The sequence below is a fragment of the Taurulus bubalis genome (genome assembly GCF_910589615.1).
Source record: "Taurulus bubalis genome assembly, chromosome: 15".
Taxonomy (NCBI): Eukaryota; Metazoa; Chordata; class Actinopteri; order Perciformes; family Cottidae; genus Taurulus; species Taurulus bubalis.
The window spans coordinates 23,687,021-23,712,537 of record NC_136603.1 but is presented as its reverse complement, the minus strand read 5'-3'; the positions used below and the strand labels follow the sequence as shown (position 1 = coordinate 23,712,537).

Sequence of the window (25,517 nt, the reverse complement as noted above, 5' to 3'; positions counted from 1 at the left end):
TAATAAAGTAATACTATGAACCGGGTTGTTTATATTAATAAAGTAATACTATGAACCGCGTTGTTTAAATTGTCTGCATGACGCAACACTGTAAGAAGACGGACAAAGTATTTAAGATGCGCGTTTCTGTAGTCCATTTTCAAAACATTGTAGTCCATCTTCAAAACATTGTAGTGTCACAGCTACAGACTGACGTCACTAACATGCGCCTGCTTAGCTTAGTAAGTGAAAGTGGAGTCGGATCCTCTAAACACCGCAGTTGTCTTGTCCTAACTCCTCATTATCGCTCCTTCCCCTCTTTCCTTGACCCCGTGACGTTTTCCACAAAGGTTAAGGAGAAGTGGTTATTAGACGTTGGAGGAAATGTTTTTGACTATTCACAGTGAACAGCTGTCCGGATCTCGAGGAGTATAACCATGTCCGCTGCTCTTTACTCGAGCCTTCTTCTCTGCTTCCTCCAGACCAACGCCGGTGAGTTCTCACTGCCGCCGTCCGTTGGTGTGTAACTTTATTCAGTAAGCGACGTTACTGTGAGATGAGCGTGTTACGCTAACCTGTGGTCGTGATAGCGTTAGCTAAGCTAATGCTCGATGTGAATATAGTTAAACTAGCCAATCTAGCTATCTTAACGCTTAATGCTACCTATGTACAGTGTATTTAGCGTTAGCTAGCTACATTACAAGGACAGATAGAGTTAACGCTAGGTTGGTGGCGTATTAGCCTGTCGAAATCAAGCTAGTTGCCCAATAATATATGCGCAATACTATATATGTGCAACTGCTACACGTTAATACATTTGCAAGCTCAAACAGTGGTTAGGTTTGCTAACATTTAAGCTAGAACCAATTACAATGGCTGCGAACAACACAGTTGACATGGCGACATGCTAAAAACATGGCGGTGCCATTATGGTTCTTCTTTATGGTATGATGTGTTCAGAGAAACAGAAAATGAAATTGTCAGTGTATCATTTATCAGGTTTAAACATGGTCAAAGACGTACCGTATAATAGTTTCGACAATATGAGCAGGAATAGGTGATGTCATGGTTACTACGTCTACAGTCTGGGCTGTATACAGGGGGATGTGTGTAAATAAATAATGTAAATAGAGGGACAGCAAGGGAAAACGGGGCCTAATGGCATAACATGTAATCTGTATAATGACAATCCCATCTCACTGCTCTGTAGTTTACCAGCAATCCTCTGATCTTCACCAGCCACTGTGCTCAACTCGTATTAGTTTCTGCCAAGCTTGTGAGTTTGGTCTTTTTTAATATCAGTAAACGCATTACTGCCATTTCCTAGGATGAGGGAGCCATGATGGACCTTAAGTGTTTCATGTAATTCCTTTTGTTGGTTATTTAATTAAGTCTATTACCAATGCATGCTGATTCATTTTAAAATTGTGTAAGCTGTTCAGTCTATTGCAGCAAGAAAAGAAGATCGTAAAACTAAAAGGCATGTTTTGGATCTTGTGCCATTTCCCCTTTTCAGTATCTTGTAATAGAGCTGAGACTCAACCAAGGATTACTTCTCCTTTTTTTTTTTTTTTTTTTTAAAGTATGGAGCTTGAATATGTCGCCGAGCCCTACCTGTCCCATATAGGGATGGGTATCGTTTGGGTTTTTTCTGATACTGGTGCTAAACCGATACTTTTAAAACGATAACGGTGCCTGAACCGATACTTTTTTATTGCCAAGGCATTTTTTTTCTTCAAATTGAACAATATATTAACTGTTTAAAGTATACTATAAATATAAATAAATAAATAAATAAATACATACAAAATACTTGACTTCAAACTACAGCTTCAAACCTTTTAACTTCAAAAAGAACAGACACAAGCATCAGGTGCCCTGATTTGGACTGGTGCAACAGAACTCAGACACTGATGGATTCTACAAACTGCTGCTTTACTGGACTACACGCCATCATTAATATAAACTGGTAGAGATTTGTTCCAGAAAGCCGAAGATGGACGTTCAAAAGCTCGTGCTCGTGTCTCAAGCGATCTCTGCGCTTTGTGTGTGAGCGCTGGAAGCCCGGCCACTTAAGCCCCGCTCTGCATGCAGGCAGACAGAGCGCCGCAGTGAGTGCACTCTGATCCGCGCTATTTTAATAATCGTTTTTAGCGTGCGGGTACCGCGCTACCTTTTTAGTATCTATATACCGTGCAACTTTACAGAGTAGTGTAAAAAAAAAAAAAAGTATTTCAATCGGCTCAGGCACCGGAAGGAAGCACCGAAATCTGCGTTGCTTTTCGGTCCAGTAGGTACCCAACCCTAGACCCATAAGAGCTGTGCTTGTGGCTTTGAACAGGGGTGGCAGTTGGCTAAAAAGAGCCATTATTATTTTTTCTACTCTCCCATGACTTATCGAATACAAAATGTTGAATTGCTGAAGCCGATCATTGTCTTTGGCAGGTTGAGTTTCTTTTTTCCAGCTTCACATGCTGCTTCCTGTCAGACAGGAAGTCTGTGACCCACTTGCAGGTGGAGTCGGGCACGTGCAGCTATGCCTTCAGACCAAATAACTTATAGCTTTTATGGTTTATTTTTCACAGCAGGATGTTGTGTTTGTCACATGTATGAAATGTAGAGTTGCACTACAGTGCCCTCATCTCGAAACTCTTTATTCCTCCCTCAAATATGTCCTGTTTTTGTTATTCAGGGTCGGCATTGGCTCTATCATGCGGGGGACAGAAACATCTATTTATTTTATTTACAGTTTTTCCCCTTTTGAATCTGCATTTGTTATTGAATTGTTTGAGTTGAACAGACAGTGCAACTTGAACACAGGTGCCTTGAAGAGCCACAATTCTTCAAAGTTATTCTGTCTTTGCTTTGTTCCTCTTTGTTGAGGTCACAGTTTTGTGTGGCTGAGGATGGTTGGCAGCATGGTTCTTCTTTTTGCAAGTATTTTTACAAGTCTCAGACAAAAATAGCCAACAATTGCACTATCGTCTAGTGTTTGAGCCACACTTTATACAAACTACTGTGATTAGCTCTTAAGAAAAATGACTGATAATCTTGTGCTTTTCTTTGTAATATATGATAATAGATTGAGTACGTTTGGGTCAAATAATATTTAGCAGATTGAATAATTATTATTATTTATAGCCAATATGTTTAATGTTCTAAAATATAGTTGTAATAATATTGACCGTGTGTTCTCTCCCCTTGTTTGTTTCAGTCGGAGCAGAGCTGAAACTACCAGAGAACTTGACCATGATCACCATGAACACCAACTACACACTGAGCTGGGATTGGGACCAATCAGCTGCCAACTTCACCACACAATATGTGGCGTAAGTGTCACTCACTAAAAGTGATTTACCTTTGCAGCTCTAGTAGGGCTGAGCGGTATGGCCAAAAATTCATATCACGGTATTTAGTAGGATTCAGGCGGTTTCACGGCATATCACGGTATTTATATGTAATTTGATTGGCATATGCTATTTCAAAATGTGATAAGTGGTGAACAGATGAGTTGACTTTAACTTGTGCAGAATTTCAAATATTTAGACCCGTCTAAGAAGTTAGCATCCCAGGCTAACTCAAACTGTTTCAGATTTCTTAAACTAATTTAGAACTAATCTATTTTGTATCAATATGTTCAGTTACAATAATTATTGCCTTAGTTTGTTTCTCTTTCTCTCAGGAAGTACCAGCTGAACACAAAAAAAAAGATTCCGGTCTGGAGCACTGCGTGTCAGAATACGTCGCGTAGGTCATGTGACCTCACAAAGTTAAAGCTGTTCTTCCTGGGCATCTACGTGCTTCGCGTACGAGCCAATGTGAACGGGCACGTCTCCGCCTGGGTGCAGAAGGTGTTCTGCCCTGATCAAGATGGTAAGAGAGGAGGGGGAGACGAGGGAGCGAGACTGGGATCAGGGAGACGATGTGATCGCAGCTCAGTTTCACTAAATCTACATTTGAACACATCATGATAGTGTTTATTTAAACGCAGGCTAAAGACCTTCCACACCAACTACATATTTTGTGCGTTAGTTGTGAGGTTACTGTTAGCGTGTAAATGTGACTCACAAAAACATATGATATCCAAGAACTGGTAAACATTGAGGCCGATCAGCGGAAAAACGTCTGGTTTTGATCGACTTGCCTATCAATCGTTGCATCGAGGTTGAACCTCATACTGCTCACAGCCCACTGCTAGAGATCAGGTCAAAAGTTCGGTATGTTAATGTTTTTCTTTCTTTCAGTGATGACTCTTGAGTGAGAGAAAAAAGAGCCAATACATGTAAATAAACATTTGTATTAGTTTTGGCCCCAAAAGAAGAAGAATTACTTGAATAAAACTTGTGTTTCATCAAAGTCTCCACAGGGTTACATGCCTGTTTCAGCTATTTCCCCCAAATACCCTTTGTTTTTGAATTGGCGTAAATGACCCAAGCTCATTCTTGAAACACAAGGGTGCATTTGGGCTCTAAATATTTTGGGCCCTCTGCAGATTGAATAGTTTTACACTTTGATTTGTTCATCTAATATTCATTGATCCAATTCCAATACTGCTAACCCTAAACTAACCTATTTCTATTGTGATGTTTTAAAAATAGATGTTAATATTAACATACCTGTTAATATTCCATCTGTTTACAGGCCTTTCTGTGCACTTGAAACAGGAACTTATTCCTTTTTAAATCCTTTTTGATGCTAAGCATCCAATTAATTCATGTTGGATGTTGCACAGCAGCAAGTGAAAGATGGCACCACGCTGCACTACAAACACTAAACACCACTTTTGTCGGACCAGGCAGAATAGTTGGAAGATGCCAACAGTTTTCATTGATTAGAACTATACAAATAGTTAGTTTTATTTTACTAAGATAAGACCTCGACGCCTAGATATTTAGTTCACCAAAACCAAGGACATTTGAAAACGGACAAAGACTAAATGAAAAATTGCTGACAAAATTAACACTTTAATTTTGAGTTTAAATGTTATTAGTCATGATTGAGACTTAGTATTTGTTTAATTTTTTTTTCCCATGTGCCTCATAGGTGATGAATGAACACTTTCAGTAAAAAAATGTCACATTGACTGAATAGCTTGGGTCCAAACCTTCGCCTTCACTCTCCCACTCCACTCAGACATGTTAGACGACGGGTCCGATGACGACCTCAGAAACACTATGTTGTTGTGTTGAGCAGAATATGTTCTGTAAAACATTTATAACCATGGTGGACCTTATCAAACCTCAGACTGGCTGAAACAATACTAGGGAGCTGTTTTTAGGGTTGCAACTAACTATTGTTTTGCTCATCAATGTGTGTAAGTTGTTTTCCTGATAAATCATTTAGTCTATAAAATAGTAAAAGAATGTGCAGCACAACGTCTCACTACCCAGTTGAGGTCTTCAGAGGTCTTGTTATTGATTAGCACATTTGATGTAAATCTTTTTATATTGCTATTAAGATGTTTACAAATGAAAGGCTCCTAATGCTCCTAAAGGCTCCTTTCTCTGCTCCTGCTAGCGGCGTTGGGTCCTCCATCCAAAGTGTCTCTTTCTCCTGCTGGAAGTGACCTGGAAATCGTCATCTCTGATCCTCTGACCAGCACCAATAACTCCATGAAGGAAAACCACCCTGATCTGTACTACCACATCCTCTACTGGGAACGCTCCCTCGACACGCAGGTAGGAAACGCATCGCTCGACTTTATAAGGCCCATCTATACTGTATTGCTTATATACTCCCAATTTTCCTTGTGTGTTTGAGCAGCCTTCTTTTAAATGGCAGATCTTTTTAATATCAATGTATCCTCTCATACAGATAGACCGATCTACACAGACATGTTACAACCTGGAGAAAATACCCACATTTTTCCCACTTCCCATTTTCTCTTCAGTCCCTCAAGACAGCTAGTTAAACCTCTGACTGCAGCAGCCATATACTGGAGTGGTACACTCACAAAAGAGCACCTGCTCTCTGTTTCGGTTCTGCATGTTCAGCAGTGTTGTTTTGTTGATTTTGACTTGTTGCCTGTACATCTAGCAGAGGAGTTTCCTGTCTGGTCTACAAGACAGGTGCATCTTGCATGAGAGTTATTTTATGGTGCCATGATTTCCTGCCAGCTGTTGTTATATATAGCAGCCAGTAAATATGTGTTCAAACTGGTTTGACGAGGAAGACGCAGGTTACTAGAGTACATCCTTAAACAGGTTACTAGAGTACATCCTTAAACAATCTAGAGTTGACGCAGAATCAACGAGTTTGTCTGAAGACTTGGATGAAGGCCACAGCATGTACAAAGGGTTAAAATATCATCCAATATGAACAGCTGGGAGCATAAATATCACACTGTCTGTGCTTCAAAATAGCATGTGCTGCAGAGATAGTACAGTTTATTATTATTTTGTAAATGTTCTCAGTTATAGATATTACACTGCCAGATGGGGTTAACACAGTATGCCTAACTAATAACTAATATTGTCAAATAAATGTAGTGAAGTTAAAAGTACTGTATTTCCTCAGACTTGCCCGTGAAGGTGTGCGTAGTTCAGCGGTTCCTTTAATCAGAGGAGGTTTCATCTCTGGTTTTGATCCTGTTCTGTACTCCGTAGTCTCCAGCACATGAGGAACCTTATTAACTTACATTTTTTAATCATTTCAATATATTAACATTAAACACAAATACAAAATCAGGTTTGTCAAACAACAAAAAAGCACAGAAAAAAAGAAGAAAACAATACATCAGACAAACAGACATGACAAAACAAAAAATAAAATAAGAATACAAGTACCCCGACACCCCTTTATTATCTTTTACCTGTAAATTTGCATATGCTGCCCTGCATTTATACCTGCATTTTCCTGAGCACATACATGACCTACTTGACCACTCCTCTAACTTGTCAAAAAAGCCAATAGATCCCTCCATGCCTGGTCAGTTTGGCTTGAACTGTCCTTCACCCTGGTGATCATACTTTCAAAGGCAGCCATGAGCCTAAGCCATTCTGTGAGCGTGGGCGTATGTGGACTCTTCCAGTTCCGCAGGATCAGCCTCGCTGCCACCATAAAACCTGCTAGCGACAGTCTAAACTCTGCCTTATTAAGGCCTGGTGGCACTACTGATGTGTCCCCCAATAAACAAAATGTATTCTGGCAATGAGGAACCTTGTGTGTGTGATGACTGGTCAAACACATGAGCCAATGTACACATAAAAAAAAAAAAAAAAACTGTTAGATAGATAAAAGATTTAAGAAAACAGGCGTAAAAGGGTCATTAGTGAAGTCCAGTTCAATTTTATTTGAGTTGTAGTTAACTTTTTGGGCTATTTTGTTTGTTTATGTGATTGTGGCGTTTAACAGAGTTGCTAATTTCTTCTTATGTAGCAAACTTGCCGCTTGGCGATCTCCCAGCTCGAGATGTGTGCAAGTACGTCCCTCCAGCATTACTGTGCATCAGTATATACAGACTTTACATTCACTGAGTCCCAACTCAAAAAAGACGCATTCACGTGATCCGAGTGAGCGGAGAAGCATCCTCACAAGAGGCATTTCTGCTCCGTGAGCACGGGACACACAGATACCTGGATGAGGAATAAGGAGAGAGTCCTGTTGACATACTCTCATCTTGCCTTGTCTGCATAGCTCACATGTTTTTAATAGTCTCCCAAATATGCCCTGATCCAGAGATAATGTGCTTCAAAGTGAAAGGCATTAATCTCAGCAAACTGCCATCAATGTAAAATATCCATGCATCCAGACATGTGTGGTCACATTGGACATTGAATAGACATGAATCATTGGTGTTAGGCTGGACCAGGAAAGCCATTGTAGTCGTGTCAATGTTAAGTGCAGGGGTTCAAATGCAGAAGGTTGAAGTTTAATGCATATATGGCTGCAACTAACGATTATTTTAATAATCGATTAATCGGTTGATTATTTTTTCAATTAATCGGATAAAAACGCAAAAAAGCATTCATTTCCAACCCTTTATTCAAAAACAGAAGTGACAGTGCAAATTCACAGTGTACAACATGTTCAGAAAGCACAAACAGGTTGCTCCTTGAACATCCCTGAGCTGTTAATTAAAAAAAAAAAAATTAAAATGGACTAACACTAAAAACATACACATGTATGCTTTACATCTGCCAAAATGTGAGCCCCCTTTTTTTTTTTTTACTGTAATTGATCTCCTTGGAGCAGAGGCTGCTTTATCAATATTTATAATACGGGTAGATCAAATCAAGCATTCTGATTGGTTGAGAGTGAGTCACGAGGTATAGTTTTTTTTTTACTGTAATTGATCTCCTTGGAGCAGAGGCTGCTTTATCAATATTTATAATACGGGTAGATCAAATCAAGCATTCTGATTGGTTGAGAGTGAGTCACGAGGTATAGTTTATTCAGCCATAAAGTACTGTACAGCCTGTTTACATTTAGAGCGTTCCATATCAGTGCTCAGTCAGTTAAAAACAACAGGTAGATTTAAATTGCGACCGTTAGTTGTCATTTCAAGCTTGACAGTTACCAAACATGTTCGTGTAAACTTTCATATTGTAACGTCCGCAGTAACGACCCGCAGACGTTGGTTTCCTTAACTTGCAGGTGTATTGCTTGAGTGTTCACAGTATTGCAACGGGGCTCTTCGCTAACAGTAACGTTAGCTCAAACGGAACAGCTAACAAGCTCACGTAGCATCCCCCACACTAGCATAACGAACGACAACACAACGTCACTTCCTCCCTAAAATGAGATGAGGAATGAAAAGGGTTTGACCACAAAATCGTGATAATTTCTAGTGAGAGATAATTACGTCGGTCATTTCCCGACGCGAGGCAAGTTCTCTAAACATCATGGAGGAGAAAAATGACGGAGAAAAGACGGACAGAAGCAGCGAGAGCACTTCTTTACATCGGTGGCTGCGTGTCATCCTCCACCTGCTTCCAACCGACCTGGTCAGTAACCAGGCAGTCAGTTTTATAGTCCCGTATGTGCCTCCCGTACGTGTATGGCGGTTGCATAGCAACCGCCATACACGTACGGGACTATTTTCTCTGTTGCTGAAATGCGATACACAACGTTTGGTGGCTACAACTATTTTGTGCTGAAAGGGAGCTTACTATTACTATTTATAAAGTCGCAGGTACCCGTATTATAAAAGCAATAAGGTACGAGAGGCAGTACTGTGTCTACAATAATGTAGTTCAAGGGTTTGCCGGCCCTCCGCTGCGCGTCGGGCCTAACAACTCCCTTGAACAGTACATTATTGCACGACACAGTACTGCCTCTCGTACCTTATTGCTTAAGTATGAAACACTGGGACAGAGGGAAGCTGCACTGCTCCTTTCACGTCTATTTGGACCTCAACCTTCAGGCCCAGCTCCACATATCAGCTCTGCATCAACCTGTGCTACATATAGAGTCCTCTTCCTTAAACTATTTCATTCTGGGCCTCTTATTCGTTGCCAACACTTTTGCTAATCGATTTTTATCGATTTTATGGATTTGTTGTTGCAGCCCTAAATGCATACAAGTTTAGTGTTTTAATGTAATACATACCATTTTAAACCCTTTTTTAATAATGGTGTAGAAATGTTCATCCTTCACCAGTATATGAGTCGGTTAATATTAATGAAATATTTAATAGATATTAAGTAATATATGATAATGATGTGGTTGAATGACATCTATGCTTTTATTTCCACCACATCCAGTCATCCCATCACAGATCCAGTAATTGGGTTTGACTGTAGTGTGCTGGTTCATAATGCAAGAAATGAAGCCCTAAAGTTGTTGCCTCTCCCATCAGGCCTTAAGAACTCAGTCACTGAGTAGCAACGCCAACATAGTGGCTTTGCCAGACCTGAAGGCCTGGACTTGGTACTGTGTGAGCGTCCAGTCATGCTATGACTTCTACAACAAGAAGAGCAGCTTCACCTCAACCCTCTGCATGCAGACCGAAGGTAACTGGGAATATTCTACCAAGTGATTGTCTGCAGTAACGAGGGGAAGAGGGTTTCCTGTGTGGCCAGGCATCAGCTGTTATTCCAGACAGCTCAACATGTTGAGGCTCATCACTGCAGAATGCCGATAGGGACTCCATGAGGTCTAATCTGAACTACAGTATGTTTCATCCTAACAAGGATATCTGGTTTGGGCTTGAAATAGCATGTGATGGGTAACAAAGAACACTGCAGAGGAAACTGTAACCGCTCCTATATTAATGTCTCCTTGTTTGTATTTACAGGCGTGAGTGTATGTAGGTGATAACCGATGCAACGATACTCAAATACGATATAATCTATGTATGTGTGTCACTCTGACAGGTGCCACTCCGTGGTGGCAGATCTTCGGGTACTTCCTGGTCTCTCTGGTGATCTGCTTCCTGGCCATGCTGCTCTCACTCTGCAGCTCCTTTTGGTGCTATAAGACTGTTAAGGCCACGCTGTTCCCGGTGGTCCATCTGCCGACGCCCTTCCAGGTAGCTTCAGTCATTGCAGTGTTGGCTGTGTGCCGATAGCAGGCGACCTTTCTGATATTTAAAGAGAGGGTTTTGTTATTATTGTATAAATGACGATGATGGTGAAAGAACATATATATATATATATATATATATATATATATATATATATATATATATATATATATATATATATCCGCTGACTATCCACACTTAGAAGTGAGCAAATGTTTTGTATTTCAGTGTTAGCATTTTTTGAATTTATCTTGCTAAAGTTGATATATTCTCCTGTGCATCTCTCTTCTTTGCTCCTCCCTCCAGTATTTTTGTGACTCAACTGGATCTGACTTTCCTCGCCTCCTCACCCCGGATTCAGACTCAGAGCTGTTGTGCGATAAGGTCACTGTGTGTCCGGTGTCCCCGGTCCTGGAAATCCACATCCCTCTCCCTGAGGCGCCCCCTTCAGGCCTGGAGCCTGACGGCAGGTCGGTTACTCTCCAACGTGTTACATTCATGTTTACAAAGCAGAAGTGCATTTATTAATGAATAAGTGACTGAATTAATGTCCCTTCTCCAGTGGCAGACACAGTCGTCAGGACAGCGGTGGCAGTGGGGACTCGGGCGTGTACTCCACGGGAGGCAGCTCCAGCCTGCGGCAGCCCGACAGCAGCTGCTCCTCCATGGGGGCCCAAGTCTCTCAGGGGCCCTTTGACCTGGAGCAGCTGAAGATGAAGGACATGGCTTCAGGGCTCAAGACTCAACTTGTGAGCGCAGACGAGGGTGTTGTAGATATGTGTGTCTGACGGCACAAGACACTTTGAGTAGAGCGTGAAGCGAGGAGGATGTGAAGAAAGACAGAGGTTTGTGGTCAAATGTGCAGTGTGCCTTTTCTCCGGCCGTTACTGGGGAAACGAGGAGAGAAAAGCATCCAAAGTGTGGAAAAAGGACTAATAAACACAAGATGATGTGTGACAAACACAGAAACAACCAAACTGCTCTGCTGGGATGTTGCCCCATGTTTCCAATGAAGACACTATTGATATATTTGTCTTTACAGACGAGCCTCATGTGACCTACTTTTTTGCCACCAACCAGGAACTACTGTCCTGTGCTGATTGTGATGTGTTGTACGTTTCTTTCACTGTGAGGTTAAGACCAGCCACTGTCTTAACCTTTATGCTAGGAGAGGTCGACAGGTGTGAGGGGATTGGCGTGTACAGTCTGCATCAATTGTGTTTTTTATCTCTTTTACGGTCCTATTAGTGTAATGAGTTCACATCAATAGCTTAAAGCTGCTAATTAGGTAGCATTAAATAAACCTAAGCCGATCATGATGAATAGAGTAAGCGCTCTACAGACACTTTTTTTTAAATGTCCAGGTTACACTGGTTGTGCCTAGTTGAGTCTATTAACTGGTGGGGAAATGTCCTCAGTGACATCTCTGCTGTTTGTATATCCTTGTTGATATAAATCAGAATACAGGTTAGAGTTACAATTCAACAGAAGCGCTGGCAGCGCTGGTCATTGCCAGTTGAGGATTAGACCAACTGACATTGTGATATTAAATTAAACATTTTGAGAAATGTCTCTATCAGAAGAACTAGAGAAATATTTTTTTAAACGGCTTATTTGACCCAAACAAGGATCGCTGTTGATGTGAAAAAACAAACAGCTAGGCCTGTTTAAATACTTATATTTACAATAAGTGTTGTGTTTTATTGTGTAAACGGAAGAGGAATAGGAATTTATTTATGTTCTTTGCATTGTCTATTTGTCATCGAATTAGCATTTAATTCTAATCTGATTTTTAATCCCCTATAAACTGTACTGGTTATATGAAGGCAGAGGTTTTAGTTGTTTATGTGTGTATGTTGTGGGTCATTCTGAGAAGTTTATTGATTTGAACACGAGCATTGAAATACGTTATTATTGAGCCATTTACGATTCTTATAGAATCTTGGTACCATATATGTTTTTTTTATATTCATGACATTTAATTAGTGTCAAATATATTTTCTTCATATTAGAGTTATATTATTTCCACCTCTGTCCGGCTGCCATGTTTGATTCTTGGTTTTGAGGGAGAAACTTGGTCGCAACAGAAGTTGCATCTCTACACATTGATTGTTTAGAGTTTCCCATCATGCTCACGTCTAAGTTTTCACTCACACATTTATCCATCAGCAAACATGGAGCGGGTCGTGCTTTAACCAGAATGTTGGCGGTTCGATCCCCGTCTCCTACTGTCTGTATGCTGAAGTGTTCTTGAGCGAGACACTGAACCCAGTGCTCCTGGTGGTTAAATGCAGACATCACATTTCCTGTATGTACCTCTATGTACTGTATATTACCATTGCTTAATTGTATTTAGTTTTTTAAGCTAGGCAAACATATTTAGTGAATAGGTACAGCACAGAGAGGGTTGTCTGTTCTGTGTACTTGTACAGTTTGTTAAACTGTACACGTACACGCAGATGAAAGTATCATCTGCTTTTATCAACAATTGGCCTTTTTCTTGAATCTGTAATGCGAGGAGGATGTGCGGGGACATTCTGAGACGGCAAGTGTGGAAATCAAAGCTCTTTGCAGGTAGACAAAAACAAAACAAATACGATTTTAAGGCATGGCGTTATGACATTTTCAAACTTCAATAAAATGGGAGCTGGTATCTGAGCTGGTAAACTGCGCTCAACTTTGATTTGATTTCCTGAAGCTTGATCCCGTTTCACTTTGACTCCAATGTCCAATCATTGCCTCAACATCTTGCCCATCACTGTCTGTTGTAACTTAAAATGTAATGGAAGCATAATGTTAAGCCTTACTGTTGACCTGAGTGATGACGTCAGTGTACTTGTCTGGTCTCTCATCAACTGTTGTATCTACATCACCCATGTTAATGGACAATCATGAGTAAATCATCCCAATACTAAACCTTGGTGTTAATATGAGCATCTTTCCTGCATGTGAACACACACGTACACACACACACACACACGTACACACGTTTTGGAAAAAACCCTTGAGATGTACCATGTCATTTTCAAGGGTTTTCACAACAATAAGCACAATTGGACATAACCTTTAACAAAAAGACAAAAGATCATTCATAGATAGAAAAGTATTAATGTCAGTGATAGTATTAGTTATGGAACATACTTATAATACAATTAGGGGTGGTACTATAGACATATACAACTGATACTATTATAAGACGTTGTTTAAACAAGTGCAAAGATGATTTGCATAAAGTATTTTAAGTAGTGATAGCGAGATGAAGCTTCCTGAATCATTGAAGCTTTCCATCCAAATGGTTCGCTCATGGGCCACCGAGTGGACAAAACATGTAAAACAGGCAGAGTGACGCACGGCAAACCCACGATCCATTTTCTGAATCAGTCACGTGTACCACGTGACTGATTCAGAAAATGGCTCCCGAGGCTTTGAACGTCACCACATACGTCATCGACACAAGCCTCGATACGCGCTTCACCAAGATCTACCTGGATTACTCGACACACCGCCATCACTATTATAGATATATAACAACTGATACTATTACAAGAATACATGTTTCAACAAGTGCAAAGATGATTTGGATCAAATATTGTAAGTATTTGATCCATATCCTCGTGTTGAAAGGAGTCAGCTGATGTGTTTCAGGCCTCATCAGGATTCCTCCTGGACCCTCAGAGGCTAATCTGTTATTTGTGCTTTTGGGATATACAAAATTAACTGCATTGATTTGAAAGATGGATTTTAACTATGTTGTAAAAACCAAGCTTTCATATTTTAGACATCAATTTGAACGCACAATTGTGTGAAAAAGATAATACTTATTATCTTGCAACACAAGAATATATCATCACTAACATTTATTTTTTCAATTCTCATAACACTTTCAGCAAATAATGCAGCATTTAGACATATGTATGTCGTTTTCTGTTCCTACCACTTAGCGATTAAGTTGGGTCTTTATGTCAACAAGACAGGATGATATATAGGCAATATAAACAATATATGTATATTAACCACTGAGTTTAGATTGTATAATTACCACCAACTCAGCAGTTCTACAGAGGTTCTTTGTATTTTTCTAGCTTATTGTTTAGATTTGACACGAGACTGGCTTGCTTCATGTCCATCATCAGCAGCTGATATGAGGGAACAAGCTCAGAGAACCCTGTAAACGCTCTGCTCAGCAAGACACGTCAGAGACCTAGGCCCTATTTCTCGTAGCTGGCTTACTGAGTTAGCGGGCTAATTGTCAGGATAAGATGACGTAGGTCAGGCTTTCTCGGTTTCTCGAAGCAAGCTTAGATAAATCACCATAGCAACACATCCAAAAATTTAAACCTGCTCCCGGGCAGGTTTACTAAACTTCACTGGATAAGCTGGACACTCCCACGGACAAAAAAGGCAGCTCCCTTCCTCATTGATGAAGGAGCGATATTAGTTATATTAGTTTTATAGGGAGAGAGTTCTTTCAGATCACCAGGATCCATCCTTTACATTATCATGACTTCCTGTACGCGGCGCTATAGATTTTGCCGGCAAGAAATAATTTATTTACGAGAGCTTCTCGAGCCGCGGACATTGATCACCACAGGTGCAGCTGATCGCCCGAATTCAGACACAGACTATCAGCCGCTGCATGCCGCTGTTCTTAAGTTTATTTAGCTCTTCAGAAACGTATGGATGTGTTGAAAGCACTCATAAATATATGACAGTGTTATTTGTACACCATACAAATCATTATTGTAGAACATGATTAAGGTGATCGTGATGAGAATACAAAGAATCACACATCATTTATTTCCACTGCTTCAATTGATTGAATTTCTGATTATGAATAAAACATACATACTGATCCGCCCATACACATGTTCAAACTCATTTACACATATATAGTACATGATTCATACGTGCATACAGTACATATATCCTCATAAGTATATATTTATTCGTAAATATAATCTGATTGATTTGGGTGATGAACCACTTCAAATTAGCCGATACATTTTCTCAACACTGACGCATTTAACTTGTCTGATATATTTGCGACGCTTATGTCTCGCAGCGGGCGCGCTGTTAAAGTTGCGTTCACGGTAACAATGTTGCAAAAACGTTGGAATATTCGCAACGCGTTTGCTGTGAATGACTACGGTATTGACTTCCTCATATGACTTCATGACTTCATATTAGAGAAATAAAAAGAGGTTCCTCTGAGTTTATTTGCCATTGTACTGTTAGAACATCGTGATGTCAGTGCTCCATTATTATCCCTTCAGAAGAGGAGCGGGCGCGCGCATTTATCCAGATGACTGACGTCTGGCTAGAATTAACGAGACCGATTCAGCGCGGATCAGCCGTCAAGAAACCCAGATAGCCTGATGTCAATCATCTCGCTAATTTAAGCTGGAGATTAGGACATTTGCTTGACTTTGTTTAGCCAGGTACGAGAAATAGGGCCCAGGTGTAGTGGTAATGCCACTGACCTCTGATCTTTTTCCACCCAATGATATGAGTTCGAATCCCGTTAATTAAACGTATATCTTTTTTCTCTTCTTTTTTCGTGTGAGTTAATTTACGTGACAGATATTTGCACAAAACAGACCCCACAGTAATTATGTGTTATTTGTAACAACTTTATTTCAAAGGAAAGGCAATTTGCTAACTTCCTGTTTCAACACATAAACAACAAGCGACGCTTTCACTCGCGTGGATTATTTCCCTGAAAAGACTCAACAACGTCTAGTCCGGTATGTTTTGACTAGAGACTTTAGACGAGAAGGTTAGACATTGAACTGCAGAATTAAACAATGCGGCATTCACGAGGACAGCTACGTGTTCTCTTGCTATTCTCAACATCTGCTGTAACGACGACAACAGTAGACGCTTTCGGCCGAATGTCGCCAGTTAACAGGGCGATTTGAGCATGTTTTTGCCTCGAAATCTGGGGTTTAACAGATGGTTTGGTAGAAAATTGTACACAATATTTGTTGATGTAATCACGTGATATGTTGCAGCAAAGTGCTGTCCCATTCATATTTACACCATCAAGCCTTCACAGCTAATGTTGGCATATATATATATATATATATATATATATATATATATATATATATATATATATATATATATCCATCCATTATCAGCCGCTTATCCGGGGTCGGGTCGCGGTGGCAGCAGGTTCAGCAGGCCGACCCAGGATTCCCTCTCACCTGCAACACTTTCCAGCTCATTCTGGGGGATCCCGAGGCGTTCCAAGGCCAGCCGGGATCTCAATAACACATCTCACATCTCACTAATGTACCTCAATAACACATCTCACTACCGGTAATGTATGTATATTGCGACGTCTTACGGCAGTAGTAGCCACACTTTCAAAATTTCTCGCGAAATGTTCTAGTTATTATTAATAACACATTTTTCATACTGGTATTATATGGTAACGTCTCCTTTAAGGGGCGTTCCCGGAAGTCTGCTCTGAGGACGCTTCCCAGAAGTTTCGTCAATCCCAGATTTTAAGGAAGTGTTAAAGTTGTCCAGCAGACATGGCTGCTTTGAAGACCACTGTGTTCGGGGACTCGTCTCACTCTGTGAATTAACGCGACCGCGATGCTCTTCGGTGTCCTGTGTACTCTCATCGCCGTCCATGGTAACGGTAACGTCAATGAGTTAACGTAAACAGTGGCTTTAACGTACTTCTCCGTTCTAGTTGTTAGGCAACGTCTGTGTGCGCATGCGCTAACTCAAGCTAACACCCTCTCGGGTCCATGTTGAGAGACAGCGGCCCAAGCCCCCAAAACATAGTGTTCAATAGTGTATTTATTTTATACTTTTTATTCACTGATTTGAACGTCTTCTAAGTCATTTTAAATGATATATTTACTAATTTTGTCAAAACGAAATGTTTGATGAATGTAAACAATATATTATATGTATATTTCTTTTATGTTCCATCTCTAATCCGTAATGTTTTAATGTAAATGTATTTTATCACGTGCCTCTTTGTTGACCTTATTTTTTTTACTTCTCCATTCTTCCATTGGGCACTGCGTGTTTAACATCAGGTTGCTATGAACTGTGGGTAATTCCCTTAGACTAAGAGTGCCGTCTCCTCAAAGTTAAGTCTTATAATTGTGGTATAACAGAAGGACACAATTTAGAGCTTTCTTTGACAGAAAAAAAAATGCAGAAAATGGGCAGATTGACCCAATCAACAATGGCAGGAAATATAAATATAGTCGTGTAGTGTCAAACATCATCTCCTCATCGCTGCTGTGTCCTGTCCTGTCCCGTCTGTCACAGTCCTGTCTGAGGCGCCGCCAGCACCGCCCCAGAGCGCCCAGTGGCTGCTGACATGGCCTCCCGCCGCCGAGGAGCGAGAGGTCAAGTACACCGTGGAGTCCAGCAGGTGAGGCCTGACGGCTGAGGCCGCTTCAGGAGAGGAGTCTGAACGGCTCTGCAGGTCCTGTCTTGTCTGGACACGTCAGGCCATTCTTGAATTATCCAATCCTTCTGTCGCAGTTTAATTGTATATATAAAAAGCTCTTGATTTATTAATCTAAATGTGGGTAACTGAAATCACACTGTGCAAATCAAAACAGCCCATTATCCAAATATTAGGGCTGGGCAAAGTTGAAAAAAATTAACTGATTAATCGCATGATTCTTCTGCGATTATTCACATTATTTTATTTTAAAGTAATGTTATCAGAACAATATAACACTCTGGAGCAACAGCAAGTTAACAACAGTATATGAATCCAAAATATATGCTCGGGAAGAAAAAAACTATGTATTTCTTTTTTTCTATGCTTCTATATGACTGGTCATTCAATTACATATTGTATTTATTTTCAGATCTTATAGACTATTTTATTCTAAAACAGCTTAATATCATGCTGAAGAAGAAACGGCATTAAGCCCCTCCTAATGCAAAAAAAAAAAAAGTTAACGCATGATCTAATAATTAACGCCGCTAATAGTTTGTTGCGTTAACGCGTTTTTAACGTGCCCAGACTAAATATATATATTTATATATATATATATTGGCTTCACAAACAGTATTTTAAAATCGCACTAAGTTACATTTTCATGTTTGAATGTGTTACAACATATGTGTTAGTCAGTGTTTTTCAACCTTTTTTGAGCCACGGCACATTTTCTACAATAAAAAAATCCCGCGGCACACCAACAACCAAAAAAGTTACAAAATGTAGGATAATACCGCATAATAGTAGGTAATTATTATTAATGTCACATTGTAGCATCATACAGCATATATGTAGGTAATTATTACGCTACCTTCTGGCATGAAAGAGTATTTCATTACTAGGCCAGCCACTATATTGCAGCTCAGACGCTCAACAATGGAAAATTATTTGCAGCAACTACATAATATTTTTTTGGATCGATTAAGTGAAATTGGACATTTTCCCACGGCACACCTGACGATCTCTAACGGTTGGAAATCACTGTGTTGCATGAAGGTGATTGACATCATGATTCTGGACTGATAGTGAATCTCCTGTTCCTTGTCCTCAGCTTTGCAAGCGGTGAAAACGGTGTGTGGACTGAAGTACCAGCATGTGTCCATATATCTGTGAATTCCTGTAATGTTATTTCCACCAAAGCGAAGGCCGAGTTCGGCTGTGTTATGCTACGTGTGCAAGCGGAGCGACGTGGGCTGACCTCAACACCGGTGGAAGCCTGTAGCAGACATGGTAAGAACCCATGGAGCAGGGCAGTGTGCAGCGGTGGAGCTGGTAACAGAAGCTCCAAATGCATGCTGGGATTGATGCTGTGGTAAATGTAGCACGAAGCTAAAACATACATCAGGACTGTCGTATATAATCCCACCATGTTGTGAGTGGTCTGGCTGATTTCAGAAATGAATGGTTGTGGTCCCAGTCCTCTACAGTGTATCCTGTAGTGTTTGTGTGACATCACCCAGAGCAGGAGTACCACTTTGAACATGACCCAGTCCTGAATGAGTTAATGAACTGGTGTAAGCACCACACCAGTATCTGAACACATGTAATACCAAAGAGCTGACTTGATTTCCCTCAACCCTAACCTGACCCACTAATGGTTTGTTACACATAAACATCTGTGAAGCTCCATTGGAAACTGTTTATAAAAGGGATTGAATGAACCATCTGTCAATCAAACTCCTACTGAAGACAGTCAGGAGAAGAGAGAACACATCTTTTCTACAGAAGTGTCGTTCTTTACTCTTTATTCAATGAAGAAGTACTCTCCAGTTTTATAACTGATGTGAGGAGTCAACAGCTTAACAAACCCAACGTTCATAACTTCATTACAATCCATGCGCTATATGGATTTGTCGTTTATGAGGTCTGGAATAGGAGATCTCACACCTACAGTATTAACCAATGACAGATGGTGTATCTGATCTGATTATGTCACTCGTGTCTGCTCTGCTCGTCCAGGTGACTCTTGTACTCCACACGTCAGTCTGACTGCAGCGCCGGGTTTCCTGACTGTAAATCTGAGCAGGAACCACAGTCTGGCTCTGGAATATGCAGACCACACCAAACACCGGGTTTATTATGGCAAGGAGGGAGAACCCTGGCAGGTGAGAGGAACCATGTCCGTTAGTAAGACACATAGGCTGCTGCTTCCTGTTGCATGTTGACTGTTTACACAAAGCTGGCGCCTAGTGTAAAAGCTGCTCTCTTGCACACAAAACAAAAGGCTAAACATCTTCTTCTTCCTGTCATTTTGGTCAGCTAACAACACAACTGTTGATCACAGCCAGCATGTGAGTCTTAGCGGGTTGAACCTCCGTTCAGCCCCTCCTGCTCTCCACGATCACCACATGTAAACTCACACAGTCATGTACCTGTTTACCAGGTAGCAATACGTAATAGTTGTGCCGGCGTCTGACCACCTCTGTCTTTAGAGGATCCGACTCCACTTTCACTTACTAAGCTACGTAGTTATGACGCGAAGGAAGGCGCATATTAGGGAAACTACAATGTTCAGGAGATGGACTACAAAAAAGCGCATCTTAAATACTTCGACTGTGTTGCGTCATGCAGGCGAGTTACAACCCGGTTCAAAGTATTACTTTATTAATGAGGCTGGAATAGAGATTAAAGAAGGAATATGAGCGTGAAACCAAGGTATATTTCAGAGAGTACAAAGCTACTAAACCGTCTCTTCAGTTTCAAACATGCTGAATTAAATACATTCTCACACTAACAATGTGTGTCATATATGTGTGTCTCATATCCCTTATGTTGTTATGGTTTATATGCAGATTATAATCGGATCATAAGAACATGCAGACACAGGTTTATGAAACACAACTCAGTGTGACTATTAGTGTTGATAGTGTTTTATTGTAATGTGACAAAATAGTTTATTCAAAAGATGATAATCAAAAAGACTGAAGAGCTTATCCAATAAAAGAGTGAGGGCTGAAGCTGCACTACAACACCAGAGAGAGAATTTAAAGTGTGATGACTTTACAGCAGTTTGATCACTCTGCTGCACACTTATGTGAGACGGCTTATAGAGCTCTGTCCAGAGATAAAGGAGTTCCTCCATGTTGTTAAACATGCAGAATACAACCAACTAAATGACCACCAGTGGCTACTAGACGTGGCATTTTTAACCGATCTGTTGAATGAGCTTAATTTAGAGCTGCAAGGGAAAGGCAACACCGTGGTTGATATCAGCTCAGTTAAGGCTTTCAAACGGAATATACAACATCTGTCCTCAAAGCTGCTGCGCCATGATTTGGAGAACTTCCAAAACCTGGCGTCAGAGCTGGAGATGCAACGGAAGACGTGTGCGCAACTTGAAAGAGCAGTTTGACACGTGTCTGTCAGAGTTTATTTATGTGAGTCAGCATTTTCCCACATGAAAAATATTAAGGCCAAACAGCGTTCCACCATGACTGATGACCATTTGGAAGTCTGCCTGAGGCTGAGCAGCAGCTACTGTCCGGACTATGCAACCCTGCTGGTTCCAATCAGTGACGTCATCAGAGTAAAATGTAATGACCCATTACCTGTGATTATTAATGTTTGAACATTGGAAGCTTTCACCTTTTTGATATTGCAAAAAAAACAAAAAAACTTTATTCTCACTTATTTATTCTCTCAAGTCAGCTAATGTCTGACCTGATGTGTTTGATGTCCTCAGTTCAAATTTGGGAAATGACTCCCTTTTCATAATATATATTTGATATATTTTCTCTGTCCATTCGGTTGCTCTGATTTCAGCCACTTCCTTGTGACGGACGTTTCTGCTTGTTGCGTGAAACGTTTGCACCACTTCCTATCATTCATTGTATATTTCGGAGATAATCTAAACATGTTGTGTGTTTGGATATTGATAGGAGTATTCTTATCATTCCTGTCCCTCCTGTTTCTAAAGCTAGAGGTTCTGGTTGAAATAGTGTTAAACTTGAAGGTATCTATAAAAATCCTTCTGTCACAGACCGTGTAGTTTCCACAAGAATTCCGAGCTCTAGATTATTCCCTTGTAAACAAATGTATAATAATTAGCGAGTCCTTTTGTAATCCATTAAAACATGTTTGATCAGATCTCTTTGGAACACACTTCGTACCTTAACAGTTTATTTGAATCTAAACTAAATCTAATCCACATCTTACTGTCTGCTGCCACTTCAATTATATAATGATGAGGGTTTAACTTTACGGTTTTCAATAATCACAATACTGTCTGTTACTGTATGAAAACAGTATTTGTTCAGTGCATATGTAATATGTGTTGTTTTTATTCCAACAGAAGTATGAGGATGCTGTGTCCTCAGTGATCATCCCTGACCTGCAGGCGGGACAGAGCTACTGTGCAGCGGTGCAGTACCTTTACTATCGTACTCCCGTGGGACTGCCCACCTGCACTCAGTGTGCGCTCATTCCCGCGTCCAGTAAGACCGTGCTTGTAGTCGTTGCTGTTTGTTTTGTGTTGTCCTCCTAACAGCTGATGCTTTCAGTTGTACAGTTTCATGGTTAAGACACCCGTCACAGTAAACATTCATTACCTGGTTGCATGGTAATAAAACTGCAAGCAAAGACCAAGTCTGCCATGATGCCGTCATTATGTTCCTGTAAACAAACACAACTAGCAACTCGTTGTGTTAGTTTACATGAACATAAGGAAATGGATGATTCGACTTGACTTGGGGTAGGTGGTGTTTAGCAGTGGACTCTTTAATACTTTTATATCAGAGTGTCCTTGACACACCAGGAAGAAAGAGTTTAAACAATCTCTGCAGATGCTGTTGGGATGTATTTATCACCCAAGGGCATTGGTTTGCATAGGGTCCATAGGGACTAGTCACAACCAAAGTTTGGGAAAGACACAATTGTCCCGCCAATACGGAAAAAATATCGTGCACAATATATTTGAAAACGTATTTGTATTACTATCTAGTGGGATCTATGTTCGTCGCCCAGAAGAGAGAAAAAAACATTTCCACGTTTTCCAATGCGCCTTCGAGCCTCGAGACAAGATGCTGTCATTTAATTGGCTGAAGTGGCGAGTCAGGAACACCACGCGATTCTTGACATGCAGGTTGAGGAAGCGGGGTAGGCAACCCGCGGCTCCGGAGCCGTAAACTCCACACTCCACACGCTGCTGGTTCTGTGGCAGCTCTGAGACACTGAGGCGTCCGCTAGTAAAAACGGATCCGTCCTCCTCCGTTTGCGGTGCTCTAAAAGTCCGACGTAGTGAGGACACTCACAAATATTGATAGAACTTTGGCTCTGCATAGTTTTGTCTAGTCTCATAGTCAACACATGACAGTATTTTTGTATTCCTGGGCATGAATTCATACAGAAGAGAAAACAATCCTTCTCAACATGGCTAAATGTATATTTGCAATTTATTTGTGAAGCAAAGATGATTTGGAGTGTGTGTGTGTGTGTGTGTGTGTGTGTGTGTGTGTGTGTGTGTGTGTGTGTGTGTGTGTGTGTGTGTGTGTGTGTGTGTGTGTGTGTGTGTGTGTGTGTGCGTGCGCGCCCCCAGAAACAGTCTCTAAACACTCAGAGATAACAGTAGCTGTGGTGCTCGTGGTCGTCCTGCTCGTTCTGATGCCCGTGGTCGCGTACTTCCTCATCTTCCGGCGTAGGCTGATCAAGCAGTGGCTGCGTCCTCCATACCACTTCCCAGAAGACGTGAGCGCCGCCGCCGATAAACACCTTCACCACACAGCCCTTACCGAGCCACCTCACCAGACACACCACGCCTCAGCTGTTCAGTTCATTCCCTTCCAAAAAGCAAGCTCAACGTAGCTGAAGCTCAGTTACTATGGCAACTCCGTCGGGCTAATGTCATGCTAATGTCATGCTAATATCAAGCTAATGTCGGGCTAATGTCAAGCTAATGTCATGCTAATTGGGCTAGTGTCAGGCTAATGTCAGAGTTGTTGCTTGACAGGAAAGCAAAGATTTTAACTCAGACTTTCTGGAGGGATGTCATATTATTTGACCTTATTAACCACTATCAATTAATTCAAGTTTATAGAAAAAAGCTAAAATGCTAAAAAAAAATAAGCTAAAATGATACAATGATAAGTGTGGACCTACACAAACGTTATGCTTCTGCTACGTAATTCCTCTAAATTACCCCAATAGATAATAAAGTTAAAGTTAAATATATTGACCACAAACAGTATCCAAATCCTCCATATTTCCTGAGGAAACCATGTTTTAAAAATGTTTAATATAACGATGTTAAAAAAGTATAGGTTTAATATCAGTTTCTCTTTTTGAAGGTATTCCAATGAACATAACCTTTTTAGGACCTCTGATTAGTCATCTGACTCCACAACTGCACTGACTGGCTGACAGATACAATCAAATCAATCAGTGTTCATCATCATCTAAAGTGGGCTCTTCTCTTGGTCTGCTTAAGAATAGTGTGAACACTTCAATATGTTGACAACTTGAGCCTGACTCAAATTAGTCTGATAGCGCAAACTTGAATTGATTTCTGCGATTGATTTTCCTCGGATCATTCAGTCAGATTTTAGACTATAAGCCCCTCTTTTAACAACTTTCTAAGAATAGCGTTGCCTGTTTTTCTCTCTCCTCTCTAGTTCCTTCTTGAGCCATTTCCTAAGAATCACCTTCCCATCTCCATCTCCAGCCACACAGAGGAGACCTGCCTTGTCATTTCTTCCATTTCCCCAGAGGAGCTCAGAGAATGAAAGCTCCTGCGCTGCACCGCCTCTCTGTGGCCTTCGCACTCCGCTGTGGGATCAGACCTGAGGATCGACCTGCTGAGACTCCTACACATTTATACCTGGTCTGTTTCCCCCTGAAGCCAGGCGTTCCACTGAGATGGATTCAGGATTTTCAGGGATGAGAGAGAGAAAGGAGCTACTCTCCCTCATCCCTGGACTTAAGATCCACACTGTTTAATATAGGAATTTACACTGAGGTCCAAAGTCAGGAAAGATTTTCAGATTCACAGACATTTGAGCAAAATACCTAGATTTGTATTTCTGCAGCTTTTTAAATGAGCATCATCTGTGAAATACTTCTAGATTGCAACAGAATGTGTGCAACTGTAGAAACAAAAGGAGCACTTTGCCTCGTCGACCTATAGACAGCCAGTCAACACATCAGCCTGCAGACAGCAATCAGGATCAGTGCCACACGTTTGGATTTATATTGTCATGAAACAAACGATACAATCCAACTAACCCTTAAATAAAGCAAAGCTCCATCAGAATTAGCTATTTGTTAATTCTGCATATTTCTTTACACGTCTTTAAACTTTTGAGCACGCGGTTCAGAGGGAAGACGGAGACATGGACCCGATCACAGCCCAATAATGGTACACAACATTAAGGATTGAACATACAAACACATGGAATCAGAGGAATGCAAGCAGAGATTATATATAATGTTGTGACACAAATTTGAAAATAGATTATTTGAAATGACGTCTCATCTTGTGAGGAAAGAGCCTGGGAGACGTTCAAATCAGGGGGGCGGAAGTATATAATAAATGCACACAATATTTTTGTATGTAGTCATGGTCCTGTGATATGTTGCAGCAAAGTGCCGCCCCATTCA

General features: G+C 40.8%; 2 protein-coding genes across 3 annotated transcripts; both read left to right on the top strand.

Annotated features, from left to right (window-relative positions):
• The first annotated feature begins 359 nt into the window (after positions 1-359).
• Positions 360-13,345, top strand: LOC306747887 (interferon alpha/beta receptor 1b-like). The gene is made up of 8 exons (XM_079230987.1): positions 360-471; positions 3,194-3,308; positions 3,662-3,852; positions 5,497-5,657; positions 9,779-9,932; positions 10,296-10,450; positions 10,751-10,914; positions 11,007-13,345. The coding sequence occupies exons 1-8, from the start codon at positions 417-419 to the stop codon at positions 11,230-11,232; spliced, it is 1,221 nt and encodes a 406-aa protein (XP_079087113.1). The 5' UTR covers positions 360-416; the 3' UTR covers positions 11,233-13,345.
• Positions 13,346-16,956: 3,611 nt separating this feature from the next.
• Positions 16,957-25,473, top strand: LOC306747431 (uncharacterized protein). Of its 2 annotated transcripts, none has more exons than XM_079230491.1 (7): positions 16,957-17,093; positions 17,741-17,846; positions 18,979-19,157; positions 19,887-20,032; positions 22,219-22,360; positions 23,461-23,609; positions 24,533-25,473. In XM_079230491.1, the coding sequence occupies exons 1-7, from the start codon at positions 17,048-17,050 to the stop codon at positions 24,641-24,643; spliced, it is 879 nt and encodes a 292-aa protein (XP_079086617.1). In that variant the 5' UTR covers positions 16,957-17,047; the 3' UTR covers positions 24,644-25,473. The 2 variants fall into 2 exon arrangements, with proteins under 2 accessions (XP_079086617.1, XP_079086618.1); XM_079230492.1 differs by having other exon boundaries at positions 16,958-17,087.
• The last annotated feature ends 44 nt before the right edge of the window (positions 25,474-25,517 follow it).

Bases quoted from the DNA above. Each gene is read 5' to 3' on its own strand.
- LOC306747887 (XM_079230987.1), top strand. From the start codon at position 417: ATGTCCGCTGCTCTTTACTCGAGCCTTCTTCTCTGCTTCCTCCAGACC. The intron at 5,658-9,778 runs GTAGGAAACGCA...CTCTCCCATCAG, and splicing joins AACGCTCCCTCGACACGCAG to GCCTTAAGAACTCAGTCACT. The intron at 9,933-10,295 runs GTAACTGGGAAT...TCACTCTGACAG, and splicing joins CCTCTGCATGCAGACCGAAG to GTGCCACTCCGTGGTGGCAG.
- LOC306747431 (XM_079230491.1), top strand. From the start codon at position 17,048: ATGCTCTTCGGTGTCCTGTGTACTCTCATCGCCGTCCATGGTAACG. The intron at 22,361-23,460 runs GTAAGACCGTGC...GCGCGCCCCCAG, and splicing joins TGCGCTCATTCCCGCGTCCA to AAACAGTCTCTAAACACTCA. The intron at 23,610-24,532 runs GTGAGCGCCGCC...TCTCCTCTCTAG, and splicing joins CATACCACTTCCCAGAAGAC to TTCCTTCTTGAGCCATTTCC.